This window comes from Ostrinia nubilalis, chromosome 18 (assembly GCF_963855985.1).
Source record: "Ostrinia nubilalis chromosome 18, ilOstNubi1.1, whole genome shotgun sequence".
Taxonomy (NCBI): domain Eukaryota; kingdom Metazoa; phylum Arthropoda; class Insecta; order Lepidoptera; family Crambidae; genus Ostrinia; species Ostrinia nubilalis.
The window spans coordinates 6,762,410-6,784,079 of record NC_087105.1 but is presented as its reverse complement, the minus strand read 5'-3'; the positions used below and the strand labels follow the sequence as shown (position 1 = coordinate 6,784,079).

General features: G+C 38.8%; 1 protein-coding gene and 1 non-coding gene across 2 annotated transcripts in view; both read left to right on the top strand.

Annotated features, from left to right (window-relative positions):
* Window positions 1–1,303: 1,303 nt before the first annotated feature.
* Trnad-guc (transfer RNA aspartic acid (anticodon GUC)) lies at window positions 1,304–1,375 on the top strand. Its single transcript has one exon. It is a non-coding gene; the product is annotated as a tRNA-Asp (tRNA).
* Window positions 1,376–8,467: 7,092 nt separating this feature from the next.
* LOC135080621 (G-protein coupled receptor Mth2-like) overlaps window positions 8,468–21,670 on the top strand; it is a 28,296-nt gene continuing 15,093 nt past the window's right edge. Inside the window, exon 1 of the mRNA XM_063975306.1 lies at window positions 8,468–8,861. Coding sequence (XP_063831376.1) covers window positions 8,602–8,861 — 260 coding nt within the window. The 5' untranslated portion in view covers window positions 8,468–8,601. The remainder of the gene's footprint in view (window positions 8,862–21,670) is intronic.

Here is a 21,670-nt window from a genome sequence, read left to right as displayed (position 1 = left end):
CTGTGATCTGTGGTTACACGTTAAGACACCAAACCCGTCCCCCGGACACGGCCTGAGCCGAGGTCCGAGCCTACCGTGGCGCCCTCAGGCCGCGTCCGTAGTCCCCTCGATCGGGTCCACTAGAGTGAGCCCGCCGTAGGCTGGACTTTGGTCCAACACCGCGGTGGGCAACCCTCTAGTTGGGTTCGCCACTGATCGGGCGCCTTATGCTCTCGATACGGCCGGTCGGCACGCGCACCAACGATCGCCAAACGGCTAGAGTACCTTCTGTACTCGCCACTCTGCCCGGTGAAGCTGGAAAAGCTCTGGAAGCTACCAGCGCGCGTCCCTTGAAAAAACGTTAAGACATTTGTTACCTTTCGATATTCCCAAGAAAAAAAAATACATAACAATCCATTTAATTAAAATCTTGTTTCTCAGAAGTCCGGCCAAGCCGAGTACTCGGCTCCGGGCAGCGCCGCGGCGGCCGCGTCGCGCGAGCCCGAGCGCTTCGTCGCGTCACACCCCGCCGCTGATAGCGATGACGAAGATTCTACGCCCGCCTCTTTCCAGCCCACCGAGATCGTCAACGAGCTAAATGACGCGCCTGACCATTAGAATAAGTTTAAGCTATAAAGTAGGTACCAATAAAATCAATAAATGTTATAAGACACATTTTGATGTTTCTCTTTACTACCCAGCCCGTCTCCTAACCGGTGCGGGACTTCCAAATAATTTTGAATAGTCAAACATTTAGGAAACAAACTGAAATTTCTTTTTCCACCCCGCCACTACCTCCTTCCAGTCTACCGTGATTGTATTAGGACTTATATCAGGCGCCGGCCGTAGGGCCCACCTCAAAGGTGTGTTAATATTTTGTACGAAACTTGTAGTTTATATTCCCGCCACTACACACATTTTTCTTTACGAGCTGGGCGACGCGGCCTTTCTACTATTTTAAACTCGACATCCGTTACAACTATGCCATGTATTCTTTTGTTTCAATGGTCTGTATTGAATTTGCAAATTATGATGCAAACTATAACATTGATTTCGTGTGCACGCACTAGAAAACAATGTTATCTGGCTATCAGATCATTTGGCAGATTCCAACATTCCAACAGCGTACACCTAGGTACATACCTATTTTTGAATATTCAAAATAGCTAGCCATTTTAAATATCTTGGAACGTATTGTGTATTGTATGTAGATATTTCGATTTATCCAGTCGCAAAATCGCTCCTAAAGATGAATAAGATGCAGAATTAGATTAGATACAGAGTTTAACTTGATGTGACTCATAATTTCGCCTCAGTGCACAAGTCTTCGGTAGTATAGTGGTCAGTATCCCCGCCTGTCACGCGGGAGACCGGGGTTCGATTCCCCGCCGGAGAGATCTGTTTTTTTTTTACAAAATATTAAGGAAATTCTTTTGAAATTGAAAACATTTAATTTTTTAAGCAATGTATACTTTCTAAACGTATGACGTAGACTTATTAAAAAATACGTCAATTTTTACTATTATATTAATTACTATTGTATTAATGGTGTCGTACTAAAGAGTTATCGAGGGACAAGCTTTTTCCAAAGTAGAGTTCTTCAACGCTTAAATCCATAAGTTGGGTATACATACACCGGGAGGCCAGGCACCCCAGAATGGTCTGGTGCCCCCCAGGATTTAGGGTTACCGATTCGAGAGATGTTAGTACTAAGTCATGAGCATACCTGATACCAATAAAACTAAACTAAAACAAAAAAAAACCTACTCCAGTTCAGGCATATAGATTGTAATACAGTAATTAAAACCTTCAGAGAATTGAATATGAAAATAACCGAGGACCTTTGGGGAATCTCTGTCAGTATAATTGGGACAATTATTGACACCATAGCTCCTCACCTTGCATTCATTTTTAACACATGCATTGATCAAGGTTGCTTTCCTAGTTTAATGAAATTAAGTAAAATAATCCCATTGTTCAAGGCTGGTGATAAATGTGACCCCTCTAATTTTCGGCCGATTTCTATTTTACCAGTACCTACTTAGCAACATTTTTGAGAAAATTATATTTCATCAACTTCTTTCTCATTTTATTTTCAACAAATTACTTCACAATAAACAATTTGGTTTTACCAAAGGTAGAAGTACTACTGACGCTGGAGTAGCACTACTGAAACACGTCTTTGATGCTTGGGAGAGTAAAAAAGACGCTGTTGGTATTTTTTGTGACCTTTCAAAAGCGTTTGATTGTGTAGACCAAACCTTACTAAAAAAATTGCGACATTATGGTGTTTCGAATGAGGCACTTAATCTGTTGAACTCGTATCTCACAGGCAGAAAGAAAAAAGTTTGTATTAATGGAACTGAGTCTTCTGGAGCACCTCTTACCATGGGTGTGCCGCAAGGATCGATATTGGGACCTTTGCTATTTCTTATTTATACAGTGTGAGTCACGTTAAAGTGTACATATGAAAATAGATGAAACTAGACCTATTTTTATCGACAAAAAAGAGGTCAAAAAATTTTTGAGATTTTTTTTTTAATTTTTTATAGAATTTTTTTTCTTCCAATTACTTATTGTAAAGAAAACGTAATCCCATCAAAAACAATACTTGTCAAAAAAACCAAGTCTCGCAACTCAGTTGTTCTACGGTAAAAAGTTGTGAGATCCATGTAATACCAAGTCCAGGCCAGGAAATCTTTAACGTTTTACATAAATTATTGACTTGGCCATCGCACTAAATAATTTAATTTACACGTGTTTTCATGCGATGGCCAAGTCAATATATTTATGTAAAACGTTAAAGATTTCCTGGCCTGGACTTGGTATTACATGGATCTCACAACTTTTTACCGTAGAACAACTGAGTTGCGAGACTTGGTTTTTTTGACAAGTATTGTTTTTGATGGGATCTCATTTCTTTTTGTATTTTGTAGACAGCAGTTATGTATCAAGAAAACTAGACCGAAATTGAAAAATTTTACTCGACTTGGCGGTTGCACTACCGTGCCCCCAAATCTCATTTCTTTTTGTATTTTGTAGACAGCAGTTATGTATCTAGAAAACTGGACCGAAATTGAAAAATTTTACTCGACTTGGCGGTTGCACTACCGTGCCCCCAAATATTTTAGTTTTTCCTTGATTCATACACCAAACACTACTTATATTCCAAATTTGAAGCTTCTAGGTCTGCTAGAAGTGCCTTAGAGTTTTGATGATCGGTGAGTCAGTGAGTCAGTGAGTCAGTGAGTGACAAAATTAAGTAACTTTGACCCGTTATAATTCTTAAACTACTGGTTCAAATTGAATGAAATTTTAAATATACCGTGTCTTTACAATGCCTGCACAGCTAATGAAAATTCAGCCTTCTAGTTTTAACCACAACGAAGTTACAGGCAGTCGAAAATGGCCTGAATTGCTTCGAGAAAAGGATGGTACGGCCGTGCCCCCAGATAACTTTTAAACTAAGCGGTATATCCTGATAAAATAAAAACAGTAATAATGCCAAATAACAGGCGATACTAAAAAAATACATAAAATACACAAAAAATGCCAACAAATAATAAAAAATAATACTTTTTGAAAAAAAACTGCTTTTAAATTCGTGTTTTTTTGATTATTTGATAAATTTCTCCAAAAAATGCCCCTATAACAGGTGGTTTTTATTACTTTGTATTATTCTCTATCGTATTATCTTTGTATAACCAAAAATCGCATGTCTCTATCCCTATCTGGGGGCACGGCAGTGCCCCCACCAAGTCGAGCAAAAAAGCGGCACGGCCGTACCATCCTTTTCTCGAAGCAATTCAGGCCATTTTCGACCGCCTGTAACTTCGTTGTGGATAAAACTAGAAGGCTGAATTTTCATTAGCTATGCAGGCATTGTAAAGACACGGTATATTTAAAATTTCATTCAATTTGAACCAGTAGTTTAAGAATTATAACGGGTCAAAGTTACTTAATTTTGTCACTCACTGACTCACTGACTCACTGACTCACCGATCATCAAAATTCTAAGGCACTTCTAGCAGACCTAGAAGCTTTAAATTTGGAATATAAGTAGTGTTTGGTGTATGAATCAAGGAAAAACTAAAATATTTGGGGGTACGGTAGTGCAACCGCCAAGTTGAGTAAAATTTTTCAATTTCGGTCCAGTTTTCTAGATACATAACTGCTGTCTACAAAATACAAAAAGAAATGAGATTTGGGGCACGGTAGTGCAACCGCCAAGTCGAGTAAAATTTTTCAATTTCGGTCCAGTTTTCTAGATACATAACTGCTGTCTACAAAATACAAAAAGAAATGAGATCCCATCAAAAACAATACTTGTCAAAAAAACCAAGTCTCGCAACTCAGTTGTTCTACGGTAAAAAGTTGTGAGATCCATGTAATACCAAGTCCAGGCCAGGAAATCTTTAACGTTTTACATAAATATATTGACTTGGCCATCGCATGAAAACACGTGTAAATTAAATTATTTAGTGCGATGGCCAAGTCAATATATTTATGTAAAACGTCAAAGATTTCCTGGCCTGGACTTGGTATTACATGGATCTCACAACTTTTTACCGTAGAACAACTGAGTTGCGAGACTTGGTTTTTTTGACAAGTATTGTTTTTGATGGGATTCATGGGATCACAACATTTGCTATGATCGTTTGAACAAAGGCCTGCCACAACATTATTCTCCGCTACAGGTAGAGACAATTTTAATTTTAACTAAAATGCTTATTTTACTTCGAAATCTTTTGTTTTTATTTGAAATCTAACTTGTCTTTATCAAAATTACAAATCTAGAGCCATTTTCAGTTTCGTTGTTAACGAAGCGTTGAATGGCGCGCCCGGAGAGGCTTAGTTCAAACGATCATTGCAAACGTTGTGATAGGGATAGAGACATGCCGTTTTTGGTTTTACGAAGGGAATACGATAGAGATTAACACAAAGTAATAAAAACCACCAGTTATAGGGGCATTTTTTGGAGAAATTTATCAAATAACCAAAAAAACACAAATTTAATAGCAGATTTTTTTCAAAAAGTATCATTTTTTATTATTTGTTGGCCTTTTTTGTGTATTTTTATGTATTTTTTTAGTATTGCCTGTTATTTAGCATTATTACTGTTTTTATTTTATCAGGATATACCGCTTAGTTTAAAAGTTATTACGTTTTCTTTACAATAAGTAATTGGAAGAAAAAAATTCTATAAAAAATTTAAAAAAAATCTCAAAAAAATGTTGACCTTTTTTTTGTCGATAAAAATAGGTCTAGTTTCATCTATTTTCATATGTACACTTTAACGTGACTCACACTGTATTAATGACCTTCCCTACTTTGTAAAAGATCTATGTGATATTGTGTTATTTGCTGATGACACATCTCTCATTTTCAAAGTTGATAGAGGTAAAGTAAACCTTGATGATAAAAATGACACACTCTCACAGGTTTTGCATTGGTTTACTGTTAACAACTTATTGTTAAATGCAAACAAAACTAAGTGTATTAAATTTACCTTACCTAATGTGAGGCAGGTTCCCACACAATTGATGGTGAAGAATGAACCATTAAATAGCATAAGTTCCACAACATTCTTGGGAATCACTTTAGACTCTAAACTTCAGTGGGGTCCTCATATTGAAACCTTGTCAGCAAGGCTCAGTTCAGCTGCAGTGAGCAAGATAAGGCAATTAACTGACATTGAAACGGCAAGGCTAGTTTATTTTAGCTATTTTCACAGTATAATGTCATACGGCATATTGTTGTGGGGCTCAGCTGCGGACATTGAAACTGTGTTTGTTCTGCAGAAGAGAGCAGTGCGGGCCATTTATAACCTTGGACCCCGATTTTCCTTGAGAGAATTCCTTAAGGAGATTAAATACTGACAGTAGCTTCACAGTTCATTTATGAAAACCTTTTATAAATATGTTCGCAAAAATACAGGGTGTCCCAAAAACAATGGATAACCCTGTAACCATCGATAGGCCTCGCCATGGTCTCCCTAACATCCAATTTTGACCCCAGTAAAAATATCACCGTTTTCAGGATTTTCAAGATTTTGTGCATTTTTAGAAAATTGCCACCTGCGATTACTTTTTCTCATGCCATTTCTACAAATGAGGATACTTTTCAATCTAGTTTTTTTCCTTATCACAAGGGATAGTTGGGCTATCAAAATAAAAGATTAAAGTTCAACAAACTAGTTTAAAAGTATGAAAATTTTAAGAAATTGCAGAGAAGAAGGAAAAATTAATTCATTGTCTTGCACTTTTGATCAGCCGTCGTGTAAAAAAAATGTAGGAAGACCATCGTGCCCATTACCTTAAAAACTTCCTTGGTTAGGTAATTGAGATTCTAAAAAGGTATCACAAGCCTATGTATTCTGTATTATTTTTATCTTATGGCTACTTGAATAGCAACTAGTATGAAAACTGCAAAAATGAGTTTTTCTCGTAATAGTTAAACTATGACTGCATAGTGGCATTAAATACAAATGGATAATTTTCAGCGTAGGAATTTTAATAAAGCAACATTTTATCATCATCATCATCATCATTTCAGCCATAGGACGTCCACTGCTGAACATAGGCCTGTACCCCAATGATTTTCATAATGACCGCTTGGTAGCGGCCTGCATCCAGCACCTTCCTGCTTACCTTTATGAGGTCGTCGGTCCACTTTGTAGGTAGACGTCCTAAGATGCGCTTTTCGGTACGTAGCCTCCACTTGAACCCTGCTGCCTCAGTTCTGCAACCTACTGTGCCCTGCCCATTGCCACTTCAGCTTGCTGATCCGTCGAGCTATGTCAGCGACTTTAGTTCGTTTACGGATCTCCTAAATTCTGATACGGTTTCGTGAAGAAACCCGAGCATAGCCCCTTCCATAGCACGCTGTCCAAAAAATCCACGTTTCCGAGCCGTGTATTATCACGGGTATCTGTCTATAGGCACATTTATAAGGTTTAAAACAAAAATTAAGTAATCACAAAAACGCAGAACGGACGGCCAATGGGGCAACAGGGTTCAAGTGGAGGCTACGTACCGGAAAGCGCATCTTAGGACGTCTACCTACAAAGTGGACCGACGACCTCATAAAGGTAAGCAGGAAGGTGCTGGATGCAGGCCGCTACCAAGCGGTCATTATGAAAATCATTGGGGTACAGGCCTATGTTCAGCAGTGGACGTCCTATGGCTGAAATGATGATGATGATGATGATAAAATGTTGCTTTATTAAAATTCCTACGCTAAAAATTATCCATTTGTATTTAATGCCACTATGCAGTCATAGTTCAACTATTACGAGAAAAACTCATTTTTGCAGTTTTCATACTAGTTGCTATTCAAGTAGCCATAAGATAAAAATAATACAGAATACATAGGCTTGTGATACCTTTTTAGAATCTCAATTAACCAAGGAAGTTTTTAAGGTAATGGGCACGATGGTCTTCCTACATTTTTTTTACACGACGGCTGATCAAAAGTGCAAGACAATGAATTAATTTTTCCTTCTTCTCTGCAATTTCTTAAAATTTTCATACTTTTAAACTAGTTTGTTGAACTTTAATCTTTTATTTTGATAGCCCAACTATCCCTTGTGATAAGGAAAAAAACTAGATTGAAAAGTATCCTCATTTGTAGAAATGGCATGAGAAAAAGTAATCGCAGGTGGCAATTTTCTAAAAATGCACAAAATCTTGAAAATCCTGAAAACGGTGATATTTTTACTGGGGTCAAAATTGGATGTTAGGGAGACCATGGCGAGGCCTATCGATGGTTACAGGGTTATCCATTGTTTTTGGGACACCCTGTATAGAGCAATTTACTAGAAAGAGTGATTTACACAAGTTCAATACAAGAAACAAAAATAAACTTGCCGTTCCAAATTTCAGACTGCACAAGATTGGTAATTCATTTATGGGGAAATGTATTAAACTTTTCAATAAATTACCACAAACTGTTGTAGAATTGCCCATTCATAAATTTAAAGCACATATCAAAAGCACCTTAATGAAAAAGGGCTACTATAAAGTTGATGATTATATAAAAGATAAAAATGTTTGGAATGTTTACTTAACTACCTAGCTCGCATCAATACTTATGACTATAATTTGTATATTTTAAAGACTGTAAAACCTTGAAAAGGAGGCTGACAATAGTGACTGAGTTTCTTGCGCTGCTTCTTCTCAGCACTGGCCCATTTATTGTCCCGAAGCAGTGGTAGGGTTAATATTGGGACGTGTAAAAGCGCTTTTTTAAAGCCTGTTTGCAAAAATAAATGAATTTTATGAATTTTAATTTTAATTTTTTATTTTAATAGTTTTACGTAGCTGGACTTACGTTTGCTCGTAATACAAAAAAGATTTAGTGTTAAGACTCAGCTTCATGTCACGGTCAGACAACATTGGATCGCCAAAACTTCAGAACAAAACTTACATTGTCATTAACTAACCGAGGCCAAAGTTTTAAAAAGAAACCGCCAGTCTAAATACGCTGCGGTCGCGAGCGCACGCTGCGTTTTATACTCGTTTCATATCAATTTTCAGTGCTGAAAATTCGTCCCAGCCATTTATTATTTACGATAAAAAAAACGTTAATTTTACGTGATAAAGTATTTTATTAGTATTTAAAATGTGGAAACTATTATTCACATCTGCGCTAGCGCTGGTAGTGAGTATAGAAGCCGGTGAAGCGCCTAATTTTTGTTGTGAAGATGGATTAGTTTTGCTGAAAAGGCAAAACATCTGTTGGAATCCAAAAGCAAATAAACTTTCAAACATTACAACATTAACGTGTGAAAAGAAAGTTAAATTAGTGAAGTTCTCCGTCGATAGTGGTGGAAATCTGGTGTTAAGGGGACCGGCGGGGAATGATACTCTGAACCAGGACCGGTGAGTGTCAGTCAACTGAAGAACAATAACAATTTACGAAGGTGGTGCGGCAGTTGTACACATAAGGCATTTTATGTACATACCTACTTAGGTACCTCAATTTGGTGCAAATTTGCAACGAAATTAATAATTCATTATAGTCTGATCATCTGATGTGCTGTCGATTGTACGTACACCTGCCTTTTAAGATTGATAAAGAAGTCGAGTTACGATATTGCTATGTAATTTTCAGACGGAGGTCAATTTCAAAGAGTTTTAACCTATATACCTTCTCAGAATCTATTCATCAATAAATAAGTTTCACATTTAAACTATTTTATTTTCTATCAGAATTTGAATAGTTGAATCAATATTTTTGGTTTAATCCATACTTACAGGGTTACCCTGTATACCTACTTACATGATCACTAAGATTTTTCCTGGAACTCAATATCAGCGTGTTTTCTGCAAATTGCTACGTATTTGAAGTATGATTTGGAGCTGACGCGAATCTTCACCTTATACGGTGTGTAGGTATAACACACTAGCTTTCCGCCCGCGGCTTCGCCCGCGTGTAATTTTGTCTACGACAAAATTTCGTACGCGTGGATCCCGTTTTACCACTTTAGGATTGGAGTTTCGTAAAATCCTTTCTTAGCGGATGCCTACGTCATAAAATCTACCTGCATGTCAAATTTCAGCCCGATCCGTCCAGTGGTTTGGGCTGTGCTTTGATAGATCACTATGTCAGTCAGTCAGTCAGTCAATCAGTCAGTCAGTTACCTATATATATTTAGATAATAGTGCGCGAAAATAAACCTTAACCTTTAAAAATTAAGATATGGGCCCCCGAATTACTTAGATTTTCAATAAGTTTTTCTTTTTCGTGAAAAATAATACCACGGGTAAAAATAATTAAGAGAAAGTTGTATTGTTATTCTCTTCTATCTATAGAAGCTCTAGCTTATTAAAAAAAATTGATACTTATTACAAAATCGCCCTGTTTTTTCAGGATCTTTTACTATACGGGATATTCCTACATGTATGTATATTATGATATATTTTTGTTATGGAATGGGTCCAAGGGTGGTCATCGTAGACAAATGTTTAAGCTTTTGACGATCTCCCAGCTTCAGCACTTTTCCCGAAATTATTGAGTAGTTTGGGTGCGTCGTCGAAAAACTTATGTAGCTTATCGGTTATTCCTTGCTATGGTGTTTCTAACTGAAACAATGCAATACAATTACTTTTATTTAAAACTAGCTGTGCTCGCGACTTCGTACGCGTGAAAACCCGTTTTCGCAACATTTTTCATTATTGCTCTGCTCCTTCCTATTGATCGTAGCGTGATGTTGTATAGCCTATAGCCTTTCTCGATAAATGGGCTATCTAACACTGAAATAATTTTTCAAATCGGACCAGTGGTTCCGGAGATTAGCGCGTTCAAGTAAACAAACAAACAAACAAACTCTTCAGCTTTATATTAGTATAGATTAGGTCAAAGCATATGATTGTGATAACTTACGTTTCATGTGTTGAAAATGTATTACGATTACGAATTAATTGAATACGTTGGTAGGTACTTGCAGCGGATAAAAATAATTAAATATGAATAATAAATGTTTTAATTTCCAATCGATTTTTTAAAAAAATGTACACACAGTTAACTGCAAAGCTTAATAGACATCATGGTGAGCGAAAATAAGCAATAACCTTTAAAACTCAAGATATGGGCACCCGCGAATTAGACTTTCAATATTTTTTTTTGCGAAAAATACCTACCACAATTAAAAATAATTACGATAAAGTTGTATTGTCAAATTGTTCTAACGAGCTTATTAAAAAAATTTGGATACTGACAACAAAGTCACCCTGTATAAATAAGTATACGAGTACCTAGGTACACGTAGGTAGGAAGAAGTCCTGCCCTGAAATCTTAAGTATAGTGGATTTTGACAAGGAAGACATAGGTACATAGGCACTGAGCTGATTGTTAATTGTATCCAAAAAAGAAGTAATAGTTACCAGTTTCAATTTTGCCACTGTTTCCACTGTTTTGTTTGCCACTGTTTGATGTCACTTGCTGACACGGATCATATCAAAAGGATTATGTAGGTACCTACTTCGTTTATTACTCATGTCTTTTAGTTAGGACAGTAAAATGACACATTAACCCCCTTTTAAAACGGGCTAGATATATGAATCATCTATATCTATATACTTATAATAAATCTGTAGAGAGGTCAATTCTGTACATGAAATATATTTTCAAAATAACTATCAGGGGGTGATTAGTGATCGATACTGATGCCAAAAATGCAATCAGTAAAATTTTTGTCTGTCTGTCTGTCTGTCTGTCTTTCCGTCTGTATGTTCCTTAAAGAAACAAAAACTACTCGACGGATTTTAACGAAACTTGGTACAATTATTCTTCATACTCCTGGGCAGGTTATAGTATACTTAGGAATTCCCACGGGAACAGGAATTAGCGGGAAAATCCTTTTGTATGAAAAATCTAAACCGCTTAAGTTAGACGCTTGGAATTTGGCACGTAGGTACCTTAGTAAACTTAAAGCTTAGTTACAACAAGGAATACCCGAAATTCCCACGGGAACGGGAATTCGCGGGAAAATCCTTTTTTATGAAAAATCTAAACCGCTTAAGTAGACGCTTGAAATTTGGCATGCAGGTACCTTAGTAAACTTAAAGCTTAGTTACAACAGGATATTGCAAAATTCCCACGGGAACGGGAGTTAGCGGGAAAAAACATTGGTATGAAAAAATCTAAACCGCGTAAGATAGATGAAGGGGGTAAAACGGGATCCACGCGTACGAAGTTCCGGGCGGCCGCTAGTTGATAATACGATTTAAATGCCTAATGAGTGCATGAATGAAAGTCCAATTTATGCAGAGTATGCTTATGTGTACAATGATGGTGATGATGAATGAGTAAACATTGTAAGTAATTTTAGTTCATGAAGTCATGATGATTATTCAAGATACCGTTTCCAAGAACAGAACAGACCACACCTTCATCTCAAATGATATCATTATAAGAAGATTAAAGCCCTACGGCGCTTGCATTATTCATTGTTTAATTGATAGCTGTTACAGTCATGCCTAACGTATCGATACCACCATGACATTTGTAATTATAGTCCAGTAGAATTAGCTTTTAAATCGGAAATAATTCCTACAAAAGATTTTATTGTTTTAATGGCTTCATTGGTTGCCCATTAAGACTCTCCTAAGTTTTCGACTTCGACGGAGTTGTGCTTAAGTGGTGGGGGCCCCCGAAAGGGGCATTTTTTCGGTTTTCCGGTTATACCGCGTAAAGGACTTACCCTATCAAAAAGTGGTCTTCATGACGGTTGAAGGGCACTTAATCCTGCATTGAATAAGACCAAATTCATATGTTTTGGACAAACCGTTCTCGCGCTAAAGTTCGGCAAAGTAGAAAATATACGTATAATTAATGACCCTCTCCATGTCCAATGGTTTGTTACCCACAGGCTTCCAAGTCTTGAAAAGGGCCACCTCAACCAGTGTAACCCTATCAAGGCTTACGAGCTTGATGCGCCTATCCTTGTTCGTCCCAGCCGTTCCTTAACTGCGGTTGCTGCACCTCTTCCTGGCACTCACCTGAACGACTCTGTGTTACCTACTGTGGCTGCCCCTCTTCCTTGTAATCCTCCTGCATGACTACGTTGCCTAGCCGTATGCCTGGTCTAAGGTTCGACGCCAGAAATCAACAACAACAAGTTCATATTAAAACGCTGAAGAGTTTTTTGTTTGTTTGTTTGAACGCGCTAATCTTAAGAATTACTAGTTTGATTGAAATCATTATTTTTGTGTTGAATAGCTCATACATTGAGGAAGGCTATAGGATATATACAATCACTCTACGACTAATAGAGGCGAAGCAGTAAAGAAAAATGTTGCAACCACGGGAATTAGTATTTAAACTATTTTCACTCGTACGAAGTTGATTTTGTGGCGTCGAACCTTGGACCAGGCATATGGCTAAGCAATGAAATCGTACAGGAGGGTACAAGGAAGAGGGGCAGCCACATTAGGTAACACAGAGTCGTTCAGGAGAGTGCCAGGAAGAGGTGCAGCAACCGCAGTTAAGGAACGGCTGGGACGAACAAGGATAAGCGAATCAAACTCGTGAGCCTTGTTAGGGTTACACTGGTTAAGGCGACCCTTTACAAGGCTTGGAAGCATGTGGGTAACAAGCCATTGGACGTGGAGAGGGTCATTAATTATACGTATATTTTCTACTTTGCCGAACTTTAGCGCGAGAACGGTTTGTCCAAAACATATGAATTTGGTCTTATTCAATGCAGGATTAAGTGCCCTTTAACCGTCATGAAGACCACTTTTCGATAGGGTAAGTCCTTTACGCGGTATAACCGGAAAACCGAAAAAACGCCCCTTTCGGGGGCCCCCACCACTTAAGCACAACTCCGTCGAAGTCGAAAACTTAGGAGAGTCTTAATGGGTAACCAATGAAGCCATTAAAGCAAAAAAATCTTTTGTAGGAATTATTTCCGATTTAATCAATTTTTGTGTTTAATTCTACTGGCCTATTAGAAGCTTTTGATCTAAGTAGGTACCTAACCGCTTTGCGTTTAACTACTAATCTTAAGAGATGATGTTATATTGCGATCGCCAACCCGCCTGCCAAGCGTGGCGATTAAGGCAAATCCCCCCCATGGAGAGGAACAAAAAAACACGGCCCCTAGTCCCCGGCGGCCCCACTATCCCGGGCCACGGTAGCGGTCACGGTAACGGTGGGGCGAGGGGTGCTAAGAATCACCGGGTACCGACAGGCTACCAACCCCGACGACCTCTGGCCCTGGCAACATTTAACACTCGCACGCTGCGGACTGACGTGAGGCTCGCCGAACTCGAGGAAGAACTGAGCAGGTTGCGGTGGGATATCGTAGGATTATGCGAAGTCCGAAGAGAGGGGGAGGACACCATAATCCTGAAATCCGGAAACCTGCTCTATTTCCGGGAGGGCGACCAGCAGTCCCAGGGTGGTGTCGGGTTTATCGTCCACAAGTCCCTTGTCAACAACGTGGTCCAGATCGAGAGTGTTTCGGCGAGGGTAGCGTACCTTATACTCAGAATCACCAAACGGTATTCGCTGAAGGTCATACAGGTATACGCACCGACCACGGAACACCCCGACGACGAAGTGGAGACTATGTATGAGGATATTTCCAGAGCCATACATAGCTCCCGGTCCCATTTTACCGTTGTGATGGGGGACTTCAACGCGAAGCTGGGTAGACGAAGCGATAATGAGCTGAAAGTGGGGCAATTTGGCTATGGAGAGAGGAACGCACGTGGCCAACTGCTGGCTGGCTTTATGGAGAGGGAGGGCCTCTTTATGATGAACTCCTTCTTCAGGAAGCCAAAACAGCGAAAGTGGACATGGCTGCATCCCAATGGCGCTATAAAAAATGAGATCGACTTCATCTTGTCGACGAAGAAGCATATATTCAATGATGTCTCTGTGATCAACTCGGTCAAAACAGGAAGCGATCACCGAATGGTAAGAGGCACATTGAATATCAGACCCAAGCTCGAGAGGCGTCGACTGATGAAGTCTACGCTCCGCCCAGCGCCCATCCAACTCCAAAACCCCGAAAGCTTTCAGCTCGAGTTGCAAAATCGTTTCGAATGCCTAGGAGACTGCGAAAATGTGGACGAATACAATGACAGGTTCGTGGAAATTGTCCAAACGACTGGGTCTAAGTTCTTTAAAACCCGTCGTCCAAAAGGAACCAAAAAGATCTCTGACCTCACCAATAAACTTATGGAAGAGAGACGAAACTTGGTTCTGCAGTCCTCTGAAGATGCTGCTCAGTATCGGCGTCTTAACAGACAGATCTCCAAGTCTTTGACTCGCGATCTACGCCAATTTAATACAGATCGTATTAAAGAGGCGATTGAGCGTAACAAAGGCTCTAAAGTGTTCGCTAGGGATCTGTCTGTTGGCCAAAGTCAACTGACCAAGCTGAAGACCGAGGATGGCAGAGACATCTCGTCGGGGCCTGAGTTATTGGAAGAGGTTGAGAAGTTCTACGGACAATTATACACGAGTGTACGTACACCTGTCACAAATCTAGCCGAAGACCCAAGAGCTAGACTGACCCGACACTACACCGAAGATATCCCGGACGTCAGCCTGTACGAGATTAGAATGGCTCTCAAACAGCTGAAAAACAACAAGGCACCGGGTGATGATGGAATCACGGCTGAGCTTCTGAAAGCAGGCGGAACGCCGGTACTAAAGGCTCTTCAGAGGCTGTTCGATTCCGTCATACTTGAGGGAAAAACGCCTACGGCATGGCACAGAAGTGTGGTGATACTTTTTTTCAAAAAAGGCGACAAAACCTTGTTGAAAAATTATAGACCCATCTCACTTCTGAGCCATGTCTACAAGCTGTTTTCGAGAGTCATCACGAATCGTCTCGCACGCAGGCTCGACGACTTCCAGCCTCCCGAACAAGCCGGTTTCCGAAAAGGCTTTAGTACCATAGACCACATACATACGCTACGGCAGATTATACAGAAGACCGAGGAGTATAATCAGCCACTTTGTCTGGCGTTTGTGGACTATGAAAAAGCCTTCGACTCGATCGAGACCTGGGCAGTGCTACAGTCTCTCCAACGGTGCCAAATTGACTATAGATACATCGAAGCGCTGAAGAGCTTGTACGAAAACGCCACAATGTCGGTCCGCCTCCAGGATCAGAACTCGAAACCTATCCAGTTGCAGCGAGGGGTGAGACAGGGAGATGTCATATCTCCGAAACTGTTCACCACCGCCCTGGAAGATGTTTTCAAGCTTCTGGACTGGAGCGGATTCGGCATAAATATCAACGGCGAGTATATCACACACCTTCGTTTCGCGGACGATATCGTAGTCATGGCTGAGACCGTGGAGGACCTAAACACAATGCTCGATGGCCTCAGTAGAGCCTCTCAACAAGTGGGTCTTAAAATGAACATGGACAAGACAAAAATTATGTCAAATGCCCGTGTTGTACCCACTCCTCTGAAGGTTGGAGACACTACACTCGAACTTGTTGACAATTATGTATACCTGGGACAAACAGTCCAGTTAGGTAGGTCCAACTTCGAGAAAGAGGTTAATCGTCGAATCCAACTCGGCTGGGCAGCGTTCGGGAAGCTTCGCGAAATTCTCACGTCCGAAATACCGCAGTGTCTCAAGACAAAAGTATTTGACCAGTGTGTGTTGCCAGTGATGGTGTATGGCTCTGAGACGTGGTCGCTTACTATGGGCCTCATAAGAAGGCTCAAGGTCACCCAAAGAGCGATGGAGCGTGCTATGCTCGGAGTTTCCCTGCGTGATCGAATCAGAAATGAGGAGATCCGTAGGAGAACCAGAGTGACTGACATAGCCCGCAGAATCGCTAAAATCAAGTGGCAGTGGGCGGGGCACATAGCTCGAAGAGCTGATGGCCGCTGGGGCAGGAAAGTTCTTGAGTGGCGACCACGAGCTGGAAGACGTAGCGTGGGCAGGCCTCCCACTAGGTGGACCGACGATCTGGTAAAGGTCGCGGGAAGTACCTGGATGCAAGCGGCGCAGGACCGGTCTTTGTGGAAATCCTTGGGGGAGGCCTTTGTCCAGCAGTGGACGTCTTTCGGCTGAAACGAACGAACGAACGATGTTATATTGCATGTCATTCTCATAGGACATAGGTGGGATCATTTTGCCCATCAATCATCTGTGTTTGCTTGGCCGTTTCGATACTAACATGAAGCTACATTAATTAAAAGTTACCTTTCTTTCTTTCTATTGTAAGTACCTACCTATAACAGAAAAAAAAGAATAGTCAATAATGTTTTCACCTTCATGTTAGGGAAAGGGCCATGATTCCACATACATATTATTTTCACTGAGGTGTAGATTAAAACAAGTTTGCCTAAGAACGACTTCTAATGAAGGGTACCTTCCAACGATTTTAAACTGATTAGGTACGTAAGTGCCCCTATCTGAAACGATCCGATATAAAATATGAAATGAGTTAACGGAAATAGCTTTTTATCTCTCATTGTAACAGCCGACCACATACCTACCTACCACATGGCCCGCAGAAATGGCGAAAATAAAATGAAACAATCGAACCTGTTCCGCCAGGGTCAAGAGCCCGACGTCCCAGTTACACCATATGGACGTCTCCATTTGCGGTGTGAACAGTTCTTTAAGTTGTTCCTATAGAAAGAAAGACTTTTTTAAACAATTGGCATCAATAAAAAATGAGGAAAAGCTGCTTCTCCCACCCACGACCAGTTGTATGTGGCATGCTGGAAGCTTAGTGATTCTAGCACCAGTAGGAAATAAAAAAAAGTTGATTACAAAGAATACTGCGGTAGGTGTAGTTTTGGATTTCGTTGTAAAAAATAATAAATACCCTCGAGGTGCCCCGAGTGACTTTCACCGGATCAAAAAAAAATTATTTTCATTTTTAACCTTTTACATTTTATAAGTATTCAAACATTTTATTAGTTAATAACGTTAAAAACCATTTAAAAATCCTACGAGAACGTTTTCGACTTCTACGCGGACGAAGTCGCGGGCAAACGCTACTATTATTATAAAACACCAAAGAAACCGATATGCAATCTTCCTAAGTGGGTATTTAAGTAAGTTCTTTTATGCTTTACAAAAGGCCGACAGTTCAAAATGTTTCACAGGTTGAAAGCTTCACCACTAGCTACGAGTACCTATCTACTTACCTACTTACTAAGTTACTTTACAGGCTTTGCTTTCCAGACAGCACTTCCTTGAAAACTTTTAGTAAATGAAAACCGACACGATTATAGTTAAAAAAATACTACCTACGAAGATCATATTATAATAATATGTATTAGTAGGTATACATACATATTTAGATAATCTTACATGAGGTGCTTAGGTACTGTTCAAAATGTATTATATTATCACTAAGTAATCACAAGTACTAAGGTAACCTTTTAAAACTAAGTACATACATACATTCTTTGGTACTTGGTTGTAGTTACATAATATGCAATAGCCAATGAATAGCCAATTATGTAGGTATTATTATCGATATATTATGTATACCTACATTTATCTGCGTATATTTTATTATTCCCAGACATTTGCATAAGAATGCTATCGGGCCAATATAGGAATTTGGCATTGGATCCAAATTACATATTTATGATTCATCATCATTTCAGCCATAGGACCAGTGGCGGCGTAGCATAGGTTGGCACCCGGGGCGGCACCCCCCCCCCCCCCCCCCCCCTCCCCGTCATAATATAAATTATAGCCTAAGGCACCCCAGAATGGCACCCCCCCTGTCATGACATCACGACCGTCCTTGCCATGCAGATGTGTCAGTGAGTACTAATCTGCGCGACTTTGTCACCCCCTGATGCTTGGCACCCGGGGCGGACCGCCCCCACCGCCCCCCCCTTACGCCGCTACTGCATAGGACGTCCACTGCTGAACATAGGCCTCCCCTAATGCTTTCCACGTTGATCGATTGGTAGCGGCCTGCATCCAGCACTTCCCTGCTACCTTTACGATGTCGTCGGTCCACCTTGTAGGTGGACGTCTCCCACGCTGCGTTTTCCGGTACGCGGCCTCCATTCCAGAACCTTGCTGCCCCATCAGCCGTCAGTTCTGCGTACTATATGCCCTGCCCATTGCCACTTCAGCTTGCTAATCCGTCGGGCTATGTCAGCGACTTTAGTTCGTTTACGGATTTCCTCATTTCTGATTCGATCTCGCAAAGAAACACCAAGCCTATGCCCTCTCCATAGCACGCTGTGCAACTTTGAGCTTCTGTATAAGGCCTATAGTGAGTGGCCACGTTTCCGAGCCATAAGTTATCACTGGTAACTGGTAACACACATTGGTTGTAGACTTTCGTCTTCTTATTTATGATTATGATAACTTAAATGCTTTAATACGAATATGTTTAAGAGTCAAAATTATTAAGTAATTATCAATATCAATAACAATCTCAGACTATGATCTGAGCGTACAATCATTATAAGGAGAATACGAAAATTGTTTCAGGATATGAATCTCTCGACTCGGAGGCCCGGGTTCGATTCCCAGTTCCAAGCTGAAACACGTGGGTTAAATCACTTTGTGAATTTGTTCTCAGTTTGTTTGTTCTGAATAAACATTAAGTCCGCCTTATGTACTTACTGTGTTTCAGGTGCATGTTAAATACCTAAATAAAAAAGTATTATTCCGTTAAAAAGTACGACTTCTATTTATTTAATGCCTCTACTAAGTCTGACATTATTATGGTTTATAACTTGTTAGGTAATTGTAAATAATTTAATTATGAATAGCAAAAATAGCTTTGGATTTAATTAACTCCAATTTTAATAACAATGTTTTTAATCTAAACTTAGAATTTATTTTCGAAACTCATAGTATACCTAGTACCTACACAGATTAACTAGGTACCTATGTATAATTAGATTGCACTAATTATTTTTTGGTTTTTCCTCTTTCATGCCTTTCATGGTTTTATCTGAAATGCCTAACTTCCGTCGATTTTAAGTGGGAACAAAATAACTAATTAGATATGTTTTGGGCTAAACTAACGCAAACAGTTATGGTATAGTGACGTAGCAGGTAAAAATTCTGTTATTCCTCAAAATAAGTAAGTAGGTAAACAAAAGTTACTTATCAAGAGGAATTTCTAATGTAAGCAATGAATAATTTATGGCAAACATAGCACAATTTTCAAAGGAAATTTAGCATAGGTTTGCGAATACAGTACCTACCTATGTGCTAATGATAACGTTGGGAGTGTAAACAGTGCAGGTTTACTGTCCGAGATGCTTTACGAGCAGCAAGAAGATAAAGCTGAAATAAACCACTTTTTTAATACAAACTGCATAAAATAATGTTTTTTTAAACATTAATAATGTAAAATAAAATCTTCTTTAATTTGATGTTAAAAACTGCAAAAAATGTGGCAACCCTAGTCTCCTACTACTAGGTAACGTAAGTGCGCCTATTAACGACCCCCTATTTGTATTCTATTACCGCCCTATTTTTCTTTCTCTCATAAAAGACATAATAATAGGTTCCAGAGAACACGTTACCTAAAAATATCTAGATATGTTTATTGTATATCAAAACGATTAAAGTTAGTGTTCGTAAATAACCAGTAAACGGAATTATTTGACATTAAATGGGACGCGCCCGCAACGGACGCACTTTTCATACTGACGCGCTCCCAGCTACTTAAGGTGCACCTTGTTATTAATTAGCGATTTTAACACATTTAAAATGAGTATACCAACATGTTTTTGGATAACAATATTAATTCGTACTTTAGTTTCCTTAATAAACCCTCAATATAGCCCTCTCGCTGTATTTTTGTGGCTTAAATACAATTTTAAATAAGGGCGGTAATAGAAACACTTTTAATAATTTGGTTCCTAATAACGACCCATGGCGTTGTTAGAATTTTGGTAACGTTTTTTATTTCAGTATTTATATCTTAAATTACGCATTTAACCTCCATTTTGTTATCTTGATCGATTCATAAGAATATTTCACATAATTAAATCAATTAACGCCATACGTTAATTGTCATAGGTTTGGCATAAAACTGCAATGAACATTAAATAATATGTCTAATAATGTATGACAATAGATTTTATAAAAACCTGTTAAATTCTAATTAGTACCTATTTGATATAAAATAAAACCTAATAAAAATGATACTTCACTGATCACGTTTTCATTAAAGTAGATATTTTAGCTGGTTACTGTTTTTTTTTACGGTCGCTAATAGAATAAAGTAATATTCATACTGAATTCTATTACCGCCTCATAACTATAACGCCACCTTTGAAGACTTATAAGCCTGTATTTTGTATATAACTAACATTTATGACATGACTTTAAGCTTATAACTTTTTAAGATCTTTTGAATAATAAAAAAATAATTTAAAATAATTATACAGACAGTGTCCAATTGTCCATAGTTTAAATTAAAATACACATTATCACACAATTAAAATCATAAAAAAAACTAATTAAAATTATAGTCAAATTAAAAATAAAAATGAAATATTAAATGAAAATTAAATTTTATTAAAACTCAAATACAGTTTAAATAATGACCCTCACTACTCACTAGAACACCGGGTACCGCGTAATCAAGTATAACAGAGGAATTAATCATTCTACTATTTCTGCTTGATTATTTATTTATTTTCAAGAAGCGTGCCTTTTCTCTTTTAATAATAAAAAAAATAACTTGAAAAAAAAAACAAATTTAACTAAAACTAAAAGCAATACAAAGAAGAACGGTCATCTGTGACCCAGGCCCGACAGAAACGAGACATGCCTCAGTTTTTTTGTCATGTCTTGATTAGTTAAATTATATATTTTTTATATTCGAAATCTATGTATAACATCAAATTATTACCCTTTGTTTTTGTTCAGGCGTCATACAAAAACTAATACAAAATGCATGTTTATCACCAAAATTGGTAAATGTATGTACCTAAATAGCTGCTATGGAATGTATCTAGGTGACTTGGAGATGCAGCCGGATTATACAGGGTGGAAACGAGAAGTTACAAAATCCAAAAATTCAATGTTACTAGCTTCCATAATCTGTAACCTATTATTGGTGCCGTTTGAAAGAGCTCGTGAAGCACTTTCAGAATCAGTAACTAGTTTTTCGATATCTTGTATAGTTTAGAAATAATCGAGTGAGATCACTTATCGTTCCATATGTATAACCACCCTGTATAATCCGGCTGTATCTCCA